The sequence below is a fragment of the Fusarium phalaenopsidis genome (genome assembly GCF_050370095.1).
Source record: "Fusarium phalaenopsidis strain FUZ10S chromosome Unknown contig_32304, whole genome shotgun sequence".
Classification (NCBI taxonomy): domain Eukaryota; kingdom Fungi; phylum Ascomycota; class Sordariomycetes; order Hypocreales; family Nectriaceae; genus Fusarium; species Fusarium phalaenopsidis.
The window spans coordinates 5,075,621-5,095,392 of record NW_028145404.1 but is presented as its reverse complement, the minus strand read 5'-3'; the positions used below and the strand labels follow the sequence as shown (position 1 = coordinate 5,095,392).

Here is a 19,772-nt window from a genome sequence, read left to right as displayed (position 1 = left end):
AGAGTGGGACGCATCCCGAAGCGTGAAGGCACGTACATCATGGCAGGATTCACGGGCCACGGCATGCCACAGGTGTTCCTGTGCGCCGAGGGGACGACCGACATGGCCCTCGATGGTGTCCGATTCGGAAATTCCGGCCTCCCTTCTCTGTTTGAAGAAACGCAAGCCAGGTTATCAGACCCGAGCAACATGGTCAAAGAGATTTCTCATGCTGCCTTTCCACAAGCAAAGCTATTAATAAGCGTCCAGTCAGCATTAAGACTATACCAATGAGTCTGATGTGGTGATGTTGGAGGATTGAAGCTTAAATCATTAGGCTCTGTGATTGGCGGTTGGGAGTTAGTTCCATGCGATCGGGTTGTTCAAGGATCCCGAGAGCCCGAATGACAGGGGGTTCTAGCTGAGAATATCTCTATTTCCACGCCGGAACAGGAGACTTTTTAAGTAGTACAGGTCAGAAATTACAAATCCTACTCATTAGTTTCATCAAACTTCTCAAACCTTTGTTCACGGCCACGCGTCTGAACAGACGTTTAACGTTATCCGGCCTTTGTTAGGACAATGGCCCGCGCTTGTAATGTCGTATATTCCCCACCTTCGGCTGGTGGCGTGTATAGAATCAACGTTATTCGGGAGTTTCTGGTATAGCCTCGAGCAATAGAGTTTTCGATTATAAATTCCTTGTTTATTGGGGTTTTTATAAATGAGCAGAGATATTCAATCAGCCCCCGAACACAACAACAGCACCAACAACACCCAAACAACCGCCCACTACAAACCCCCCTCACCATCAACATGCTCGTCCTAATCCCTGGTATCTCTGGAAACATGGGCACTCGCCTTGCCAAATCCGCAGTAGCTCGAGGGCTCTCGGTACGTGGCCTAGGGCGTGATGCTTCCAAGGTCCCAGAAGACGTCAAGCTCGAGTCCTTCGTGACGAGCACGTCCTACTACGACATCCCCGCCATCGAAAAGGCCGTCCAGGGAGTCGACGCCATCATCTGCGCCTACACGTCGACTGATGTGCTCGTTCTTGACGGTCATCTCATCCTCTTACGGGCCGCCGAGCGCGCAGGCGTCAAGATCTTCTTCTCGGCATCTTGGAACAACGACTGGACCAGGAATGAGTTTGGCGACTTTGAACACTATGATGCTTATATCGCTTTCCATCACCAAGCCGTCATGACAAGCCCTATCAAGCCCGTATACATCTTCAACGGGTTCTTTGACAGTCTCTTGTTCACCGTCTTTGGGCCAGGTGGCTTCGACACGACGGGTGAAGTGCCAACCCTGAAGTACTGGGGTGATGAACCAAACCGCAAGTTCTGGTGGATAGCGCAGGAAGACGCGGCTGCTTGGACGATTGAGCTCCTGTTCAACAAAGACGTGCAGGAGGGCAAAGGTGGCGTGTTCAGGTTCAGGTCTGGAGAAGTCACCCTTGATGAGCTGGCGGCAGCATATCAGAAAGCCACTGGTACCCCAGCCAAGGTTGTCCGCGCAGGTAGCGTGGAAGATATTGCGCAGGAGGTGCAGGCAGCGCGCGAGGAAAAGGGCCTTGCCGGGTACTGGGATTACGCCGCGCAGGCTGTGTCTTTGAATGTGGCCAGAGGCGTTTGGGACATCCCTGCCGAGGAGGTGACCAATCTGGACCATGCCAAGAAGCCCACAGCTTTGGAGGAGTATCTGAAGCAGCGGTTTCAGGCGTCCTAGGAGGGTTAGTCCTCAGGAGGCGCTCGGGTATCTATCAAACGAGCTATGACTAGATCAATAGACAAAATAAGCTCATACTACAAGTATCACTCCGATAAGCAAAGGTATGAAGCGGTGGGCAAACCAAGGCTATAATGAGCCAGCCTTATTTCAGTAATCGACTATCACATGGCACACTTGCCATGACTAGAACCATAGAAATCGTCAGCTTTTGTGCAGCTGTACACACCCCCATAAACCTATGTGCAGTCTCGGCAAACCAATAATCATCAACGACTCGAAATGTGGCGATGTATACAAGTTGTCACTGGTGTGACAAGCAATTGAGGGCTCTCAGCTCGTGCAAGCCACTTTGCTGTGCATGCATCAGGTGGTCAGGCAGGCTGTGCATCAAGACTATTTAGTCGCGCTGAAGGGCCTTTATGGGGCGAGTATTTCCTCCCAAATCATCCTTTCACACCACACGAGAAGCGTCGCAATGCGCCTGTTCAAACCCATGAGATTAGTATGGGTCGCTCTGATCCGAGAAGGGTCATCTCAAGCCTTACCCCCGCGCACATTGGCCTATGCCGAGCCCGGTACCAAACGATGGCGTTCAGACCATGAGCTCCGACGGCGACAAGACGTCGACAAGACGGCGAATCTTTGGAAGACCTCATATCCGGCACCCTCACCCTCACTATTGCTCCTGATGAGACCTGTGGATTCTACGGAGACGGGCCTACGTACTACGCCTGTGGAGGGAGTGCCTGCACCTGGGAGGCAGGTACTATCAACCGTATGTTTTGTGGCTGGGATAATCTTGAGACCACCTGCTTCGACAAGACAGACACATGCGACAATGATTGTTTGACAAATGGGTACAGCCGGCAGTGGTGAGTCGTGAAGTTCTTCTACCTAATACAACCTCAAGTTGCCTAACGCACGCATTCGCAGTACAGGTTCTATGTACACAGTTTGCGAACTGGTTTACCTGGGCGAGGGGATATACGGGCATAACTGTGTCGACACCAAGGTGGGCCTCACCCTAAATACCGCTCGAGGCCGGGAACCCGGAGATTTCACCACGATGGTTGTTGTCAATCGCTCTCAGGTATCGTTGGTCGTTGGCGACGATGAGGACTCGGAGAGCACGCGCGGTATCACGCAAAAAGTTGTCTCTGAAAGCACCTCCGAGAGCGCATCAAGCACGAGTACCACAGCAGAGTCGACCGAAACAGAAGAGAGCCAAAGCACAACAGCGACCGCATCACAGCCTAGCAGTTCCGATGGGAAGGTCGAAGTCGGCGCGATAGTAGGCGGCGTAGTCGGCGGCCTGGCCGTTGTCGGCCTGACGATAGGATTCCTAGGGTTCATGTGCCTCCGTCGCCGCAATCACCAGGTGAACACAACCTCTCCCAGCCCAGCATATCACGATCAGCAACAGCCCTACACGCCAGAGGCAAAGGGTACTCCTTTTGACAGGCTCAGACGACTTGTTGGAGGTTCAAACCCTCCTGTGGAGCTGCCAGGTGATACAGTGTCACCTACTATGGATTACACTCACGAGAGGTCAGGCGTAGGGAGCTGAAGTGGTTATGAATGTGGCCCTAGCAGAGAAACGGCAGATTATTATTCAAGAAGCCCATCAGCTTGGAAGAATATCTGAAGAGACAATACCAAACGTCCTAGTGGGATAATCCTCAAGAGGTACCCTGTTGACTATCAAGTAGTTGCAATACTATATTGCTTAGTTTCTAACATTAGTTCCTTCAGCACGCTTATCGTTGACAGGGAAAAAAAAATGTAAAGCGATGTTAGCCGAGCCAAAGTGCCTGAGGCCCTACATGTGTCTGCCTGAACCGTCTATCAGTAGTGCCACAATGCACCTTGTCAAGCTCGTGGTGGTGGTGATTCTTTGCCCTGAAAAGATTCCTCCTTTGAATTTGATTTCTTCATAGAGGTCGGAGACACTTTCTAGGCGTTCAGGCAAAAACGACTGCTCCTGTTAAATTGGACACTGCCCATACGGTGGGCGTGGGCTGCACAGCGGGGCGCCACGTTAGAGCCTGAAAAGGAAGGTCATGATGGCCTCAGGGAGTACACAGCTCGGTACAAGCCATCTACAAGAAAAGCCCTGATTTTCGACAACAACCAGTTTTATGGCAATTACGAAATGTGTTCCAGCAGCCTAGGAGACATTAATCGCTGCTACAAACCCATGATCCGGTTATCGCGCCTAGGTAATTACCCGTGCTTTAATAATTAGTCATAAGTGTTAAATAGATAAACATTGAGCCACAACCCTTCGGCTATTTATCGGACCTCGCTGTACTTCCTACCACTAGATAAAAAACAGCTGGCTAAAAACTTAATTCACCCTGCCTAAGAACTCTTGGCAATGCACCTATCAGGTTCATAACAGTCCGTCATCCCATCTCAGACATATCTAATGCGCAAAAGACAACAAACATGCCAATGCAAAGACGTCACAGGTCGACTGTGGCGTGCCAAGAGTGTCGAGGACGCAAGGTTCGATGCAGCGTCACTGTGACGGGCATCCCTTGCATGCGGTGTGCTCAAGACGGTATTGAATGTATAGTACACGATGGCCATCATATGCTGTAAGTCCAACTTGAATGTCAATTGATGCCCTGTTTTATCACATGGTTGGCTTGATACTAACAGTAGCATGCCAACACTATCAAGGCCTCGAAGTTCTTTAAATGCATCCTCTGTTCGGAATGTACGGTCACGAAGCGCCAGAAGCGGTGACGAAAGCAATAGTTCTAGGGCATCTCCGTCATTGCCCGAGCCAATAACGCACCAGCCTGCCTCTGTTCCCGACGTCCATCGTGGTGATCCTCTGGCAGAGGGCCACAATGACACGGCTTACCACTCTGACCCTGGGCGACAGAGAGACATTGAAGAGGAGCGAAGTGGAGCTGAGATATCCTCCGCGGCGACAGGTCAAGGGACCGTTAATTCTGACTGCCTTTTCTATCTTGGTATGTGAATCTGCATATGCTACTGGTAAACATGGGAGCTATTTCTATGAGGCTAACTGGTTTCTTGGCTACAAGGGGAGCAACCCGGGGCAACATCCGTCATTGATGTCTGCTCGCATCCTCAGAAGCCTATCCAGAGGCATATTCTACTCCGTTCTGCTCCGCCCGTCACCATCTCCCAGCAGGACAGTGACTATCTCAAGCAAAAGGGCGTCTTTAACCTTCCTCAACAGAGCTCTCGAAGAGAGATACTTCGAGCATATTTCCATCACGTGCATCCGATCTTACCTGTACTAGACGTCGGTATACTCCAAAACCTTCATGAACCTGTCTATGTTTCGTTATCCGACTTGCTTCTCTTTTGGAGCATGGCCTCGGTGGCAGTAAATGTGAGCCTCGAGCCTGCGAACAGAGCATCAGATGCAAGAGGATCAATCGGCTAACAAAGTATCTTAGTTTGTTCCGAGTAGCGTTTGGCAGCTTGAGGGCTTTGGCTCTTGTAAGGAAATGAAAGCCAAGGCTTATGAACATGCCAAGGTGAGCAACCTGTTGATCACTACGTTGCTCTGATCCACGTACAAGAGGTCAGGGAGACTGATGACTATTCCAGTGTGTCTACAACAACGGCGGCGTAATCCATCAAGAACATCTCCTACAATCCGCTCTACTCCTATCCTTCTGGCATTCTGACAGGGACAGACTCTCACAGCCGTGGTACTGGAGTGGGGTTGCAGTCAGCCTATGCCAGATCATCGGACTACATCGAAACCCAGATTCGGTGAGGCTGAATCCCTTGATCAACCCTCATCGCCGTCGCATGTGGCGCCGCCTCTGGGGAGGTTGCTTATTTCGGGATCGATGGCTGAGTGTGACACTCGGACGACCCATGAGAATCCGTCTTGGCGACTGCGACATGCCCTTTCCCACTGTCGAGGATTTGCTGAGCGATGTCGCCGAGATTCCATCCTCGCTGAGGGAGGCTTATCTTCCACAGGACCTCGGTCGACTGGCCAAGTATTGGCCGGTCCTCTTACAGCTGAGCAGGCTTCTAGGCGACGTCACCATGTTGTGCTATCAGCAAAATAGCCCTACGCCGAGCCTGGAGCAGTGCGAGTGTCTAGAGGCAGAGCTCTCGCAACACTGTATTCCCGATGTGAATAACGGTGAGGAGAGCCGGTTGGAGAGGTTTTATTATTATCACGCACAATTGCACTACCAGTAAGCATTTGGTTTCAAGCGTCCCTATCAGCCGCTGACCCTGATCAACAGAGCGCTTTTGATCACTTTCTATCGCCCCTGTGTGTCAATGACGCCCAAAGATCTTCAACCACCAGCCCAAGGCCCATGGCAGAACCGCATGCGAACTCGACTAGCATCGGCAGCAGCCTCCACCAATGCTATACTTGACAGCATAGTACGCGAAGAGCTTGTCAGTTTGGCGTGCCCCATGACGTAGGTCCCACATTCCCCATCCAGTCTGTCCTGGGATCTCATCATCACCAGCGTGACAGCTCATGCATGCTCTTATCGTCTCTACACACATGTTAAGCTCTCAACATGTTACTAACCTAGATCCCAGCCCTCCACTCTTGGTACCGGCTATGCATGTTCATCTTCTCGACTGCAAATCCCAAAACCCCCTCACTCGGAAACTAGGGTTCAACAAGCTCGAGTTCTGCATGGAAGTAATGCGAGAGCTTCAAAAGACCTACACCTCAGCGTCTGTCTTCTGCGGCATCTTTGGAGAAGCAATACGCCAGCTATCACCTGACCATCCAAATCATTCTGGCGTGTCCAGGTCCCAAACAACGATTCGGGCGTCCGATTCGATACAAAATGATGGTGGCGGGCTCATGGCGGGTTCATCAAATGCTGAGTCCATGCTAATCAGTGACGATCTGCTGGAAAGCCTGTTAAATGAGGGATCGGGATACAATCTATGGGAGTCGATAAACATGATGGAACAGCCTTTTGATTTCGGGGATGAACCAGCATAGCTTGAATTCGATAACATGTCTAAAAATCTAGCATCTGTCTGTCTATCTCATTTTTTGTCTATATGGGTGCTCGAAGGAAGCAACAGCAATGCAAAGGTCTATCAATCTACAGAAATGGCATCAAAGGGCACACGATAAGTCCCTAGTTCAGGTCATGTGCTGGCAGCTGTCTCGGATTTCGGAGGCAGCTTCGTGCGCTTCTCGGCCCTAACGTACAAGTTGTTGGGCCTGATGAGCTGGAACATGGGGTCGTACTCGGTGACATCACTTCCGTCCTTTCTGAATCGGTACCGATATATGAGTTTCGGCAGGAAGATCTTGATCTCTTGCAACGCAAAGTTGAATCCGATGCACATACGCGAGCCGGTTCCAAAGGGTAGATATGCCGCCTTGTGTCTGCTCTTGACCTCGTCGGTACCCCATCTGTCCGGGTTGAACTTGGCAGGGTTATCCCAGAACTCGGGGTTGTTGTGTATGTGATGTAGCGCTGGGATCATGACCGAGTCTTTGGGCATTTTATAGCCCCCAGGCAAGATGAGGTCGACTTTGGAGGTTCGACCTGGCTGGAACGAAGGGTTGTGACGGCGTTGGGTTTCCTTGATATAATAGTCAAGGTAGATAAGGCCGTCGGTAAAGTCTGATGTGACCTCCATATCGTCGGTGAAGCCGTGGTCGATCAGCTCTTGCAGTAGCTTATCCTGCACGTCGGGGTATGTCACGAGGCCGTAGATGAGCCACGATAGGAGGGAAGAGGTGGTGGTGAATCCCGCGCCTGTGGCGACAACAAGAGCCCAAGTGAGACTTGACTTGGGCAGCCTTTCTCCCTTGTTGTCGGTGGCACGAAGTGCATAGTCTACTCGCATATGTCGTCAGTCTCTGTGGTCTTCTTGTCTGCTAAATAAAACACAAAAGATAGAAGGGCTTACCAATCATATCGGTCGCTCGAAGGGCTGCGTCTTGGAGCGGCAAATCTTCAATACCTCCAGCCTTGGCTTGCTGGATGCGCTCCTCCACCATCTGTTCCAGAGTCGCCTTCTTGTCCCTCAAGGCCTTAGGGTCTCCGAACGGCAAGCTGGCGTACCAGTTTCCTCTCGACGTAACCTTCTTGTTGAGCGAGAGCATGTCGGCGATGAGATGGACAATTTCGTGCACAGGGGCGTCGACTGAAGAGAAATGCTCGAGATCCAGGCCAAGCGTCAGTTTAGCAACAGCTTGAGCACCCAACTTGAGCATGTACTGATATACATTCCAAGCTTCCTCCCGTTCATCTAAAAGGTCAAAGACCTCATATGCCTTTTCGACTGTCTTCTGCATTGTCGGTGCATAATGTCGAACTGCCTTCGGTCCTAAGGCAGGGGGCAAGAACTTATGCGTAACCCTCCATTCGGGTGTATCTGTATCACCCAAAAAGATGCCGGCCTCCGGTGTCTTGATTCCATTCAGGGGGTGAGAATCGTTAATCTTTTTGGTAAAGAACTCGGACTCGGCAAAGGCGACGGCAGCGACTTCTGGGTCGTTGGAGTGATAGACGGTACGACCTAGGTTTGTCGTCTTGATGATGGGCCCATAGCGTTCGAAGAGACGTTGGTGATTGCCGAGGTGGTCGGGGAAGACTTCGAAGAAGTTGCCGACGTACGGCAAACCAGGTGGGCCGGGAATGTCGCGAACCCCTTGGCCGTCGATAGTGATGACGACTTGGTCCTTGGAAGACATGACCTGCGAGACGGTGGACAGAGCATTATTCGCGCCTTGGAAGCCAATTCCTAGCACATGTTAGCATAATCCACACCGACGCATCATTGGGGAGGGACGTTTACCTGTAGGCACCACAATGGCATAGTGGGATGCGATCAATTGCTGAAGATGGTTGAAGCTTGCATTTTGGTCAACGTCGATCTCACGGGCAGTTGCTGGGTCCTCCCCGAGCAGGTAAAAAGATTGTAGAGGCATTCTGGATGTTGGTGGTACCAGGAGGAATGTCGAGTGAAGTATTGATCTCAGAGACTCCCAGAAGATCCATCTATTTATTTCCATCTTAAGACCCAAGTTTTCGCCCTTCTGATTCTCAACGTAGCAATGGCAATGCATTGATAGATGCAAATGTCTTACCGCGGCATCCAGACCCAGTGGCCCTTACATTGACGAGTTTTCCGATTGGCCAGGCCTAAACCCGAACATCACGACTTGACTGCCGAGCCTCCCGGCCACCATGACGATCTCCCGTGTTCTAGCGCCGTTGCGTAAGTAAAGAAACTTGGCTTCTGGGCGAACGTGGGTGCTGCATCAAGTACCACATCCCTTTGCGCGACTTGATGACTCGAGGGTGGCTACCATGCCGCATCCGAGGAAACAATTGGTGGAGCTTACCGCGGTAGCAGAAGTTTACACGATGACGGAGGGTGATCAGGAACGAGTGGGTGGCCAAAAGTCCGAGAATGCCCTGGCATTAAGGGGTTGTAGCCATGCAATATTGCTTGAAGCCCAGTACGATAAAAGCCTCCACAATCTCCGAGCCTCCATCTGTTACAAAGACAGAAGCCGACTGAACAACTGGGCTAAACACACTGTTTTGAGCGATCCGTCTTCATCCATCTTCTGTTTGCCATGTCAGACCTTCCAACCTTCACCGCGGCTGAAGTCGCAGCGCACAAAACCAGGAATGACCTCTGGATAATCGTGCACGGAAAGGGCAAGTTTGACATGACAGCACACATTTTCCTGCGCCGCGACTAACAGCAGCTCTAGTCTACAACGTTACCGAATATGTGAGAGACCATCCCGGCGGTGTTGATGCCCTCATCGACGTTGCCGGCACGGATGCAACGGCAGCCTACCAAGATGTCGGCCATTCCGAGGATGCAGACGAGATTCTTGAAGGATACTTCATCGGTCAAAGTGCCGAGGGCGACAAGTTCAAGCCGCAGAAGTCGATCAAGTTGGTTCAGCAGGCGCCTCCTCCGCCAGTCAGAAAGCCATCTTCCTCCGCTACCCCCTACTCCCTTGGGCTTCTCAAGGTTGCCCTGGGTTCCGTGGTACTTGGAGCATCGGTCTATGGTGCCTCCGTGTACGGGTCAGTCGGAAAACAGGCTCTTGGAAAGCTCTCGATTCCAACCACAGCCACCATGACACATAACCCATTCCTTGCTGGCTTTGCAGCCGCCGGCACATTGTCCGCTGTTGTGGCCGGTGTGGTTGGTACCAAACTATCGCAGTTTACTCACGTCGAGTCTGGCTTCACCAGGTTCCCGGCGCATCGGAAGCAGGTCCGGGCCGTGGAGCGAGGGAACCCTCACATGGCAGAGGGCTTCTTGAACCCCAAGACATACAAGGGCCTCAAAGTGGCCCGGATAGACAAACTTTCACCCAATGTTTTCCGCTTTGTCTTTGATCTTCCTGACAAGCATGGTGTCGTGGGACTACCGATTGGCCAGCACGTCGCCGTCAAGGCCACCGTCAACTGTACCTCGGTTACGAGGTCTTACACGCCCACTTCCAACAATCTCGACGTTGGCGTCCTGGAGCTGGTTATCAAAGTGTATCCCGACGGGTCGCTGACGGGCGGCTACTTTGCGAACCTGAAGCCTGGAGATGAGGTTCTCTTCCGTGGTCCCAAGGGACCGATGCAATACCAACGCGGGCTATGCAGCAAAATCGGCATGATAGCGGGAGGAACAGGCATCACCCCCATGTTCCAGCTAATCCGTGCCATCTGCGAGGACGACAAGGATACCACCGAAATATCGCTGATTTTTGCCAATCGGTCCGAAGAGGATATCCTACTTAGACCGCAGCTGGAATCCTTCGCCCGCCGTTATCCCAGCAACTTTAAGCTTTGGCTCATGTTGGATCAGGCACCGAAGAAATGGGCTTATGGTACGGGCTACGTAACGGCCGATGTCATGAAGATGAGGCTACCTCCTTCCGCACCGGATACCAAGATTATGCTCTGCGGCCCTCCTGGGATGGTTGCTGCGTCCAAGAAAGCCCTGGTCTCTTTGGGCTTCCAGGCACCGGGGGCGGTTGCGAAGATGACGGATCAAATTTTCTGCTTTTAGTCGACTGATGCTGGTGGTTATCTGTATTATAGTGCTGTTACTTCTGGGCATATAGAGTAGATGTTAAGCTGTCTTTTTACCTCATATCACTGCAAGGCTGCAGTATCAGTTTTTCGGCCAATATCAGTGACCCAAACAGCCGTGATTCCGAATAAACCGCTCCAATACCTTTTTCTAGTCGCTGTCTCTGGTAGTCTTTGGTACAAGATTATGTTCCCAGTCATCCACGTAATGTTGACCAGTTATAGACTTGATGCTACGAACACAGCCAGGTGGCTACCGGGAGCACACTCTGGAATTGCATGTTGGAGAGTGCTACGTCTCAGTATGAACTTGCTGAGACTTATTATTGTTGGTATGAACGATGCCTCCAGGAGAAGTCATCCGACACAATACCGAAGAACAAAATGATTCCTGAGACTTGATCCATACATTCCCTTGAATATGTGAAAAGATGAACAAAATGAACGTAGCAACTGTTGGTGCTCGAAACCATCATCCGTTACCCTAGAGAATTACAAGCATCTGACTAACAAGGCATTCTTTCTCAAGCCATTCATGGGCCTGAAAAACTCGACTCTGGTTTGTGCGCCTCCTTGGTTAGTCTTTGCCGCACACCGCCGCCATTTACAAGGACACGTCATGGCTGATTTCTTAATGGCCACGCCTTGCAACGTTTCCGAACCTCGGAGTCTCCATCAGAGCCGCATCCGACATTATGACTAGTACGTCCGCGGCCATTCATTTCCAGCCTCAAACTTGTAAGGGGAAACCCTTATCAGGGACGATGATGCAACCTATCAGCACCAGTGGGCCCTACGTCAGAGCCTCCAACTAGGTCCCGCTTTACCGCGGTATGTGGTTCGGGTCCATAGGCTCCACACCAAGCTACCGCGGAATGAACGGCAGATGAACAAACGTCTTTAATGATTAGAACAAGCGTTGGATTGCGTAGGATCGAGCTCTCATGGGCTCCGGTAGATCCGAGGAAACCAGTTGGTTGAAAATGGATGGGGATGAAAATGGCAATAGCGTCACAAGCACAGTACGCATGTATATGAAGGGGCCCAGCGCCTTGTGTCCATTCTGCCAAACTCAGTTACAGTCCCAATTCATTAAACATATCTCAATCCTCCCCAATCTTTTACTCCATCATTACTTCGACATGTCGTGGCAGCCACCAAAGAACTTTGAAACCCGCCCCGTAGCCATCCTCGGGGCAGGCGTTCTTGGACGTCGTATTGGTAACTTGATAAGCTCCGTAAATGAATGTCTTGACAACAGATCTAACCCATATTTCTACAGCATGCACCTGGGCATCTGCCGGATACAACGTCAACGTTCGAGACCCGAGCGACGAGCAGCGATCGCAATGTTTGCAGTATGTCGATCAAGAGCTAGACACATACCTGCAACGAACGTCGGCAAACAAGGGCACCGTCAGGGTATTCGAGAACCTGGAACCCGCCCTTGAGGATGCCTGGCTTGTTATCGAAGCTATACCCGAGAAAATCGAACTCAAGGTTGCCACCTTCGCAACATTGGACACCATCGCCCCGCAAGATTGCATTCTTTGCACCAACTCGTCCTCATACAAGTCATCCGAGATGGTTCTCAAAGTCTCTGAGCCGACAAAGCGACGCATCCTCAACATGCACTACTACATGCCTCCGGCCTGTATGGTTGTGGAACTCATGACGGATGGAGTCACGGACGAAGCCATTTTTCCCTTCTTGTCAGCAAGACTCAGAGAGACTGCGGCTTCACCATACACCGCCAGGAAAGAGAGCACAGGTTTCATCTTCAACAGACTTTGGGCAGCTATCAAGCGTGAGATTTTGACCATCCTGTCTGAGGGCGTATCTGTTCCCAAGGAGATCGACAGCATCTGGGGGGAGCTATTCAATGGAGACACGGCCCCGTGCGAGCTTATGGACGGTAAGTCTTAGTCGTCTCTCTTGTCGGATTTGCGTTGTTGAATGCTGATCTTGGGTTGTATAGATGTTGGCTTGGATACTGTGGCGTTTATTGAAAGTCATTATATCGCAGAACGGGGTTTGAGCTCGAAGACTGTCGACTATCTCAAGAGCACCTATCTCGATCATGGCAAGCTGGGCTCTAAGTCCCCCAATGGAGGCTTGTACCCGCCCAAAATCGAGGCGGAAGCCCACAATGGTGCGACCTCGCCTGGTTCGACTTTACTCGTCCTCGACGTCGGGCTATCAGCAGCAGAGCCAAGCACGACATCAGGAGAGATCCTGCAACTCGGCGCCAACGGTCAAAACGCCAAGGCAATTCTCTCAGGGCAGTCGTTGCCGGATGGCATCGATGTCGATGACTCGACTGGACGTATCTTCTGGACCACCATGGGCAAGCCAGGCGCCCAAGATGGAGCAGTTTACTCTGCGACCAAAGACGGAACCGACATCCACACGCTCATTGCCCCAGGTGCCATCAACACACCTAAGCAGCTTTGTTGTGACAAGCAAAACAAGAAACTCTACTTCTCGGACCGCGAGGGTTGTGCAGTCTACCGATGCAACTACGATGGCTCTGCTTTGGAAACCCTAGTGGATAACGGGAAGTCTTCTTCAGAGGACGGCAAGCAAGCCGATGTGCTGGACTGGTGCGTGGGAATTGCTGTCTCCCCCTCACACGGCAAATTCTACTGGACACAAAAAGGCCCCTCCAAGGGAGGCAAAGGTCGCATCTTCTGTGCCGAGATGGACAACCCAGGGAATGTTGCCTGCATCATGACCGGACTACCAGAGCCGATCGACTTGGAAATCGATGAAGCCGGCGGTAAATTGTACTGGACGGACCGAGGGGAGATTCCATCCGGCAATGCCTTGTTCATGATTCCCCTTGATGACACAGGACTTCCTGTTCCCATGGATACGACATCGTCGATCAAACCCCAAGTGCTCACAAAGAACTTCAATGAGGCGATTGGGTTGAAGCTCGATGCGAAGAACAACCGCATTTTCGTGACTGATTTGGGTGGGAGAATCTATTCTTGCGATATCGAGACGGGGAAGAAAAGGGTGATTTATGCCGACGATGATCGTGCGTTTACAGGCATTGTGGTGGTGTGACTTTCAAGCAATCTAGTATGAATGGAGTTCCTTTTATATTTATAGATTTTTGATGTTTCTTATACTGGCCTTTAATTTGTGTTGCTTCGACGTTCAAACTGTCCCCCAGAACTATTTCCAAACTCCAAGAATAGTCGCAACGGCTCATTCCCCCACTGCTTCATTTCACAGAGCCCGAGGAGCCAAATAGGAATGACGATATCTCTTCTCAGACAGGGCAGTCCAGAAGTCCTTCCCGCCGTTATTCTATTGTACAAATGAACCCAGCTCAGAACTCCCCAGCTGGCTTCTAAACTAAAGCGCAAGCTGGCGAGGTTCTATGCCTTCAAGCAGGTCCGGCTATGCGTTCAACATCTTTGAAACATGGGGTAATACACGCCATGGAGCGCCCCCAGTTTCTAGGAGCGAATCCGGGCCTATAGTTAGCCCCCCCAAGCAAAACTCAAGCCCGGGGACAGGCTTCTGGCGACTGGCGAGTTGATATCGGAGGCTTGAGACGTACCTTTTGCGGTTTCTCCTGGCTGTCGGCCCAATATTGACAATTTACGAGGGTTGAAAGCGGGATGTTGATATTGCAGAGAGCAAGGAGTTCACTTGGAGATTTGTGTCGGATTGGATTTCACTTGTAGCAAGGTTTTCGTGAATGAATCAAAGCAAACCCGTCCTGCAAGAGAAGGTTTCAATCGAGCCACATTAGGTCATTAACATTCCGACATTATAGGTGAATCCGAAGGTGCAATAAGAACTCACGAGACTTTGGAGGCGTCAAGCTTGGGTGCAACGGGCTCACGGGCTTGCCGAGCGGTAGCGGCAGTGGTAACGCCACGCACGCGGGGGGCGGATGAGTGCGGCCAAGACACGAATCATGGCCGTCCGTCGTTAGGCGCCCGCAAATATTGTAAGAGGCTCTTTGGGCTGGCGCCTTTCCCAAACAGTTTGTTCTCTCTGCCCACCACTAACGCAGGGTTGACTCAACTCTCTTCATTCCCGACAATCTGGGACCCGAACCAACCCCGAGAAACCTCCTCCATTATAAAATTGACAGACTGAAAGAGAAATTACGTGTTCGCTTGTAGCGGGGTTATAATCAGGAGGTCCACTTACTAGCACGTCGAGGATTGGGATCGACACTGCCCCGTATTGGCGATCAGAAACCATGTCGAGCTAGCAGAACCGGTGGGTGAATATCTTCAGAAGCACGTGGACGCACGTGGATGATCTTGCACTAGACGCTGTCAAGATCCGGAGCTTGCCACATGGTAATTTCTTTCACTGACAGATAATCTAGAAGATGATGATCCCTCTTGTCGTTCTTCTTGGGTTCACCTGATTTGACATCTGGGTTGGGGGGGTTCAGGCTAGGTATCTGTCAGATCAAGGACTTGGACCTTTGGTGGATCTTGTCAGGTGCCCAAGCTCTGAGGGGCCTAACGAGAAAGTAAGCATGGCCCTGAGACTCGTACTAACAACTGGCTAGGAACCAACAAGAACTCAGCTTATGGTCAAGTTCTCTGTACATGTACCACCCGGCCCGTACATGACGCGAGACAAATCTGCGGATGCGATAACTGGAGCACCCCCACGTTATGCCCCTTGACAGGATCGACGCGGATGAGATTGAGGGGCGGTGTGATGTGCTCGCTACTTCGTACTGTTCCACACATATCTTTGGTGGGACCTTGAAGAACATGGATGTTCAAGTGGAAATGTCTTCATCAGCTAAATACTTTCCTTGATGGCTTTGCCTGAATCCGTCCGAGTACATCTCCCTCGAACTCTTATCTCGATAGGGCCAAGGGTTTTAGTGATGTTCTCGGTCTAAATCAGAGGTACGGACCTAGGCCCGCAGTGTCATCAGGGGTTCATTGTTGGTGATCAAGGAAGTAAGTAATAGTCGCAGAATACGATCCGCTACCCTGCGGGAGCTTGACAAACAAGAACCAAACGGCTCGGACCCGGGACCAAGAAGACAGCATGGCATCCACGTGTGCGGGTCAAATTCCTAGTCGCCGATTTTGGTGAGACCCTTCCCCAGCGACCCGGTAGGCGGCGGCATTGCGGAGGACTTCCCGCAAAAATGCCCCCCAACTTTATCGGATTGAAAACATCGGAACCGCTACCATCGTAAGCCGCAATCAATTACTTTATCGAACCGGTGCCGCAGCTAAAAGAATTGTAGAGTTTGAATAGACGGAAGATACTAGAAGAAGAGCCTCGGAGGCGGTATTGCACAGCCAACGGCCTCTCCATGGAAGGTTGAGCATGAGAGGACAATCCTTCAACCAGACGAGCTTATTTAGGTGCCTAAATACTGGACTCCTAGCAACCGTGCTTAGGGCTCTCTTTTCTGACGCGAATAAGGCCGATGTGAGCCATTGAGAACTCTCGAAAGTGGATGTCAATACTGCCGTCGAAATAGAGTAAGGGGTTCAGTTGCTGACCTCGTCTATCTTATCACGGCGATTCATCAGTTGCAATGACTAGTAGCGTTAGTCTTGGGACCAAGAATAGTCCCAACTACGGCAGAGACGGTCCCCCGGTCTAGCGGTCCAAGGAAGCACCGGAACGACCATGGTGGGAGAGCCAAGCCGTCGCGGCGGCGTGTTTTTCCCAACCCGCTCCGGGCTTCGTGTCTCCTCTCCTGACACTAGGGTGTTCCTCACGTCTGATTGGTCCGGCCGGGAGCCGTCGACCAGGGTCCCCAGAATGAGCACTTGGACCGACTGATCTCGCGCCGATAGAGGTGTGCAGCAAAGGCGCTGGTTTCAGTCCCGACGACGCATGAATGACAAGTCTTATGGCTTACAATGAAGCCAGTCTCCGGGCGAAAGGTCGTTTTAGAGATGCTTGAATCATCACCATCTCTGGATGTTGTTTGGGAGACCAAAAGGCGACGATGGGTGGTTCGGTTGTTGGTTCTAACCCTGTCAGAGTCCTGTATCTGACTGATCACTTCTTGGCGGGGGCAGTGTGACTCGGTCGCTATCCGGCGGACCCTGGGAAATACCCTAATAGGCGTCTATCGTCAGTCGTAGGCCTGCCAAGTGAAGGAGTTGAGTCGTCGCTCGGGGTGGGGGTGCAGTAGCGTGATGGACTTTTTTGCTTTGATCATGGCCATTTTGCATTAGGTATCACATCATTGAAGCTGCATTGTGTGCCCTCCCCCTCGGTGCATGCTTGACGAGATTGCAGCGGTTCTCTTTGTCCAATTTCTTTCGTTCGCGGAGCCGCATAATCATGTTCCGGTGGAGCGCGGAGCCGCACCACCCGTGTCGATCCCTGGAGCCGAACCAGTCAGATCACTCGACCCTTGAACTTTGTTTGGCCTGATGGGCTCTGGAAGACGGGAGGGACGGTCAGGCATTTGTGTTACTTGAAGGAAGGTCTTCGGAAGAGTGAAAAATGTGCCCCTGAAGTTGAGATTCAAGACTCCTTCGTCTCTCATCTCACGGATCTCGTTTTCCACGTGAGCCCGCCGCGTGATACCTGACGTCAAGCCCGCAATAGATCCTTCTTCGGGCTTATGGAACAGATTGCCCACGTGTTTCGCTAGGGCCTGCTAAACCGCATCAAGGCCTAGCCAGGCTCCTGGCCAGCCGCCGACCATGTGGCCCCCCGCTTTCCCGCGTTAGCAGAGCCCTATCTCGAAGCGGCCCCTCCCCCCCTATCTGAGCCATTTACCCATGAGCTTGCTGGTCCGGGGTTCGGGATGATTTCGTCGAGCTCGAATGGGCAAGGTGCAGATGGCGCACGAGTAATGAGCCCTTGTAGACAAGACCCTGCTGTTTCCTTTTATCATCAAGTGGCCTGCTCTGCTCTGCCGATGCAAAAAAGCAAATGTCTGTATTAAATCCACGGCAGCCTACTGACGCCCAGTCACGCCCCTTGGCACATTCTTGGAAACGGCACTTCTCCACACAGTCATCATGAACTTGACGACAAAGAACACCATCACCCAGACATCATCCCGTCTGCTGCGCACATCGGATGATGATCAACCGCATTCCAGGGTGCGTACTCACATAGCTATGTCTTCTCTTGACTTTGCTAACACCAAACAGGACCTCAAGGACCTCTTCTCCGCCCTCATCGTCAGCCTCCTTCCCCTCGAGCCCCACCGCGTCCGCTTCGTCAAGATCGAACACACATTCCTCTCCGAAGATGCCATCCGCAACCTCGGCAACCTCAAGCTCACACAGTCGAATCGCATGCCCGATCCCGACAACCCGTCATGCAGCGTCACCTCCACCTCCACCACCACATTCTCCATGAGCAAGGATACGGCAAGGTCTCTGTGCCAGCGATTTGTCGACGCCCGCTTTATCGAGGCAGCAGATGGGAAGCCGGACCAGATCTTTGCGCATCGGGGAGGAGTATGGAAGCCAACGTCCAAGGGAACTACAATATTCGACTGGTTCTGCCAAAAGAATGGCATCAACCACGACCAGCTGTTCGAGCTAAGGAGCCTAATCACCGGACCTCTTCTCTACCTCGAAAGAGATGTGAAAACGGACAAGCCACACGTCGACCGCGCCACCACCGAAGTCGTCTTCTGCCGGATGATGGGCATCGACGGACGGGGGAAGAAGGGGCCTCTGGCGCTGGCAAGGCAGGAATCCGCAACGGGCATCAGGTTGACGCATGAGCGCAAGATCAACGGTCGCACATACCACGACACCTGCACGGGTCTGCAGATTTCTGACTGGCTACGAGACAAAGCGACTTGCGCAGACATGAAGGAGGCTGTAAACGTGGCGTCGCACTTTGTGCACTACAACCTCATCGAGTCGGTCGCTACAGATATGGCCTACATGAACCAGTATGTGGCCTGCAAGCTCTTCCAACCCACACATCTCGCCATCTACACCCTCTCGCAGCGTGGTCAAGACTTGATCGATAACAGCTCCTCAAGTCGATGCTCATCGCAGGGCAAGACGGACTCGTCAACGTCAAAGGGTGGTATCACGGAAAGCAACCGCCTCAAGCTGGAAAAGATTCTCCAAGAGCCTACCCTCCGCCTTCTTTTCCGCGAGAACCTCCGATCAACGTACTGTGAAGAGACGCTAGCTTTCTACGAGCAAGCCGACGAGTTCATCCAAGAGTCCAAGACGACACTGGAGGGCGTCAAGAAGGGAGACAAGACGGCAGACGAAAACGCCAACGAGCTTCTCTCGCAGTCGCACATCATCTTCAACACGTTTGTTGCACCTGGTTCACCACGCGAGGTCAACATCAACCATCAGCTTCGCCTAAGTTTGTCCGATCGGATGACCAAGGCGCAAGCCCAGGATTCCACACAAGCCGACATGTTGAAGGAGGTGACGTCCCTTTTGGAGAGCGCTCAAAACGCCGTCTTCAAGTTGATGGCCAGTGTAAGTTCTTCCTCCTCGCATTCTGTATCACAGAATCACTAACAAACATCTAGGACTCTATTCCCAAGTTCCTTAATAACCCAGCAGTGGAGGATCAATTGGTGCAAGCAGGTGTTCGATGATAGACGGAAGACTCCAGCGATACCCATGAGATTACGGAGTGGTGTTTTTTTGGTTTAACAGTAGATAGCACTTTCTAGACACTTGGCATGTACATATTTTTCTTTGTCGCATAGCAACCACACAAGATACGTCGCCATGACGCTACTGGTCACGTCGCAAGGATGTAATATAGAGGACTGTTTTGGTCAACGTCTCAGTGAAAGCACCTGGTGACTGCCCATCTATAGCTATGAAGCTCACGGTTCTCGCCTCTTTCGCTCACGCTCGGGCTAGCGGATCGCAAGTCAAGGATCAAATCCTCCGAGCCTTCAGACCTTCACCACTCTGAACTTACCCTTTGCATCTCGGACCGACAACTATCCAACATCCTTCAGTGCATCGAAGGCATGAGAATTTACTGTCGAGCATTCACTTCCTTTGTCATAGATCGTGA

The 19,772-nt window shown here is 51.7% G+C and overlaps 5 protein-coding genes across 5 annotated transcripts; 4 read left to right on the top strand and 1 right to left on the bottom strand.

The window, feature by feature from the left end:
* Nucleotides 1-795: 795 nt before the first annotated feature.
* On the top strand, nt 796-1,710 carry LRP88_10833 (uncharacterized protein; the record flags this gene model as incomplete). The annotated part of the gene is made up of 1 exon (XM_083247282.1): nt 796-1,710. One exon carries the CDS (start codon nt 796-798, stop codon nt 1,708-1,710), a length of 915 nt encoding a protein of 304 aa, XP_083098395.1.
* Nucleotides 1,711-6,846: 5,136 nt separating this feature from the next.
* On the bottom strand, nt 6,847-8,644 carry LRP88_10832 (cytochrome P450; the record flags this gene model as incomplete). Its single annotated transcript, XM_083247281.1, has 3 exons — nt 6,847-7,547; nt 7,621-8,457; nt 8,512-8,644. 3 exons carry the CDS (start codon nt 8,642-8,644, stop codon nt 6,847-6,849), a joined length of 1,671 nt encoding a protein of 556 aa, XP_083098394.1.
* Nucleotides 8,645-8,878: 234 nt separating this feature from the next.
* On the top strand, nt 8,879-10,749 carry LRP88_10831 (uncharacterized protein; the record flags this gene model as incomplete). Its single annotated transcript, XM_083247280.1, has 3 exons — nt 8,879-8,934; nt 9,383-9,387; nt 9,440-10,749. The coding sequence occupies 3 exons, from the start codon at nt 8,879-8,881 to the stop codon at nt 10,747-10,749; spliced, it is 1,371 nt and encodes a 456-aa protein (XP_083098393.1).
* A 1,165-nt stretch (nt 10,750-11,914) lies between these two features.
* On the top strand, nt 11,915-13,844 carry LRP88_10830 (uncharacterized protein; the record flags this gene model as incomplete). The annotated part of the gene is made up of 3 exons (XM_083247279.1): nt 11,915-11,993; nt 12,055-12,687; nt 12,751-13,844. The coding sequence occupies 3 exons, from the start codon at nt 11,915-11,917 to the stop codon at nt 13,842-13,844; spliced, it is 1,806 nt and encodes a 601-aa protein (XP_083098392.1).
* A 3,926-nt stretch (nt 13,845-17,770) lies between these two features.
* LRP88_10829 (regulator of G protein signaling domain-containing protein) lies at nt 17,771-19,338 on the top strand (the record flags this gene model as incomplete). The annotated part of the gene is made up of 3 exons (XM_083247278.1): nt 17,771-17,854; nt 17,906-19,216; nt 19,270-19,338. The coding sequence occupies 3 exons, from the start codon at nt 17,771-17,773 to the stop codon at nt 19,336-19,338; spliced, it is 1,464 nt and encodes a 487-aa protein (XP_083098391.1).
* Between the last annotated feature and the right edge of the window lie 434 nt (nt 19,339-19,772).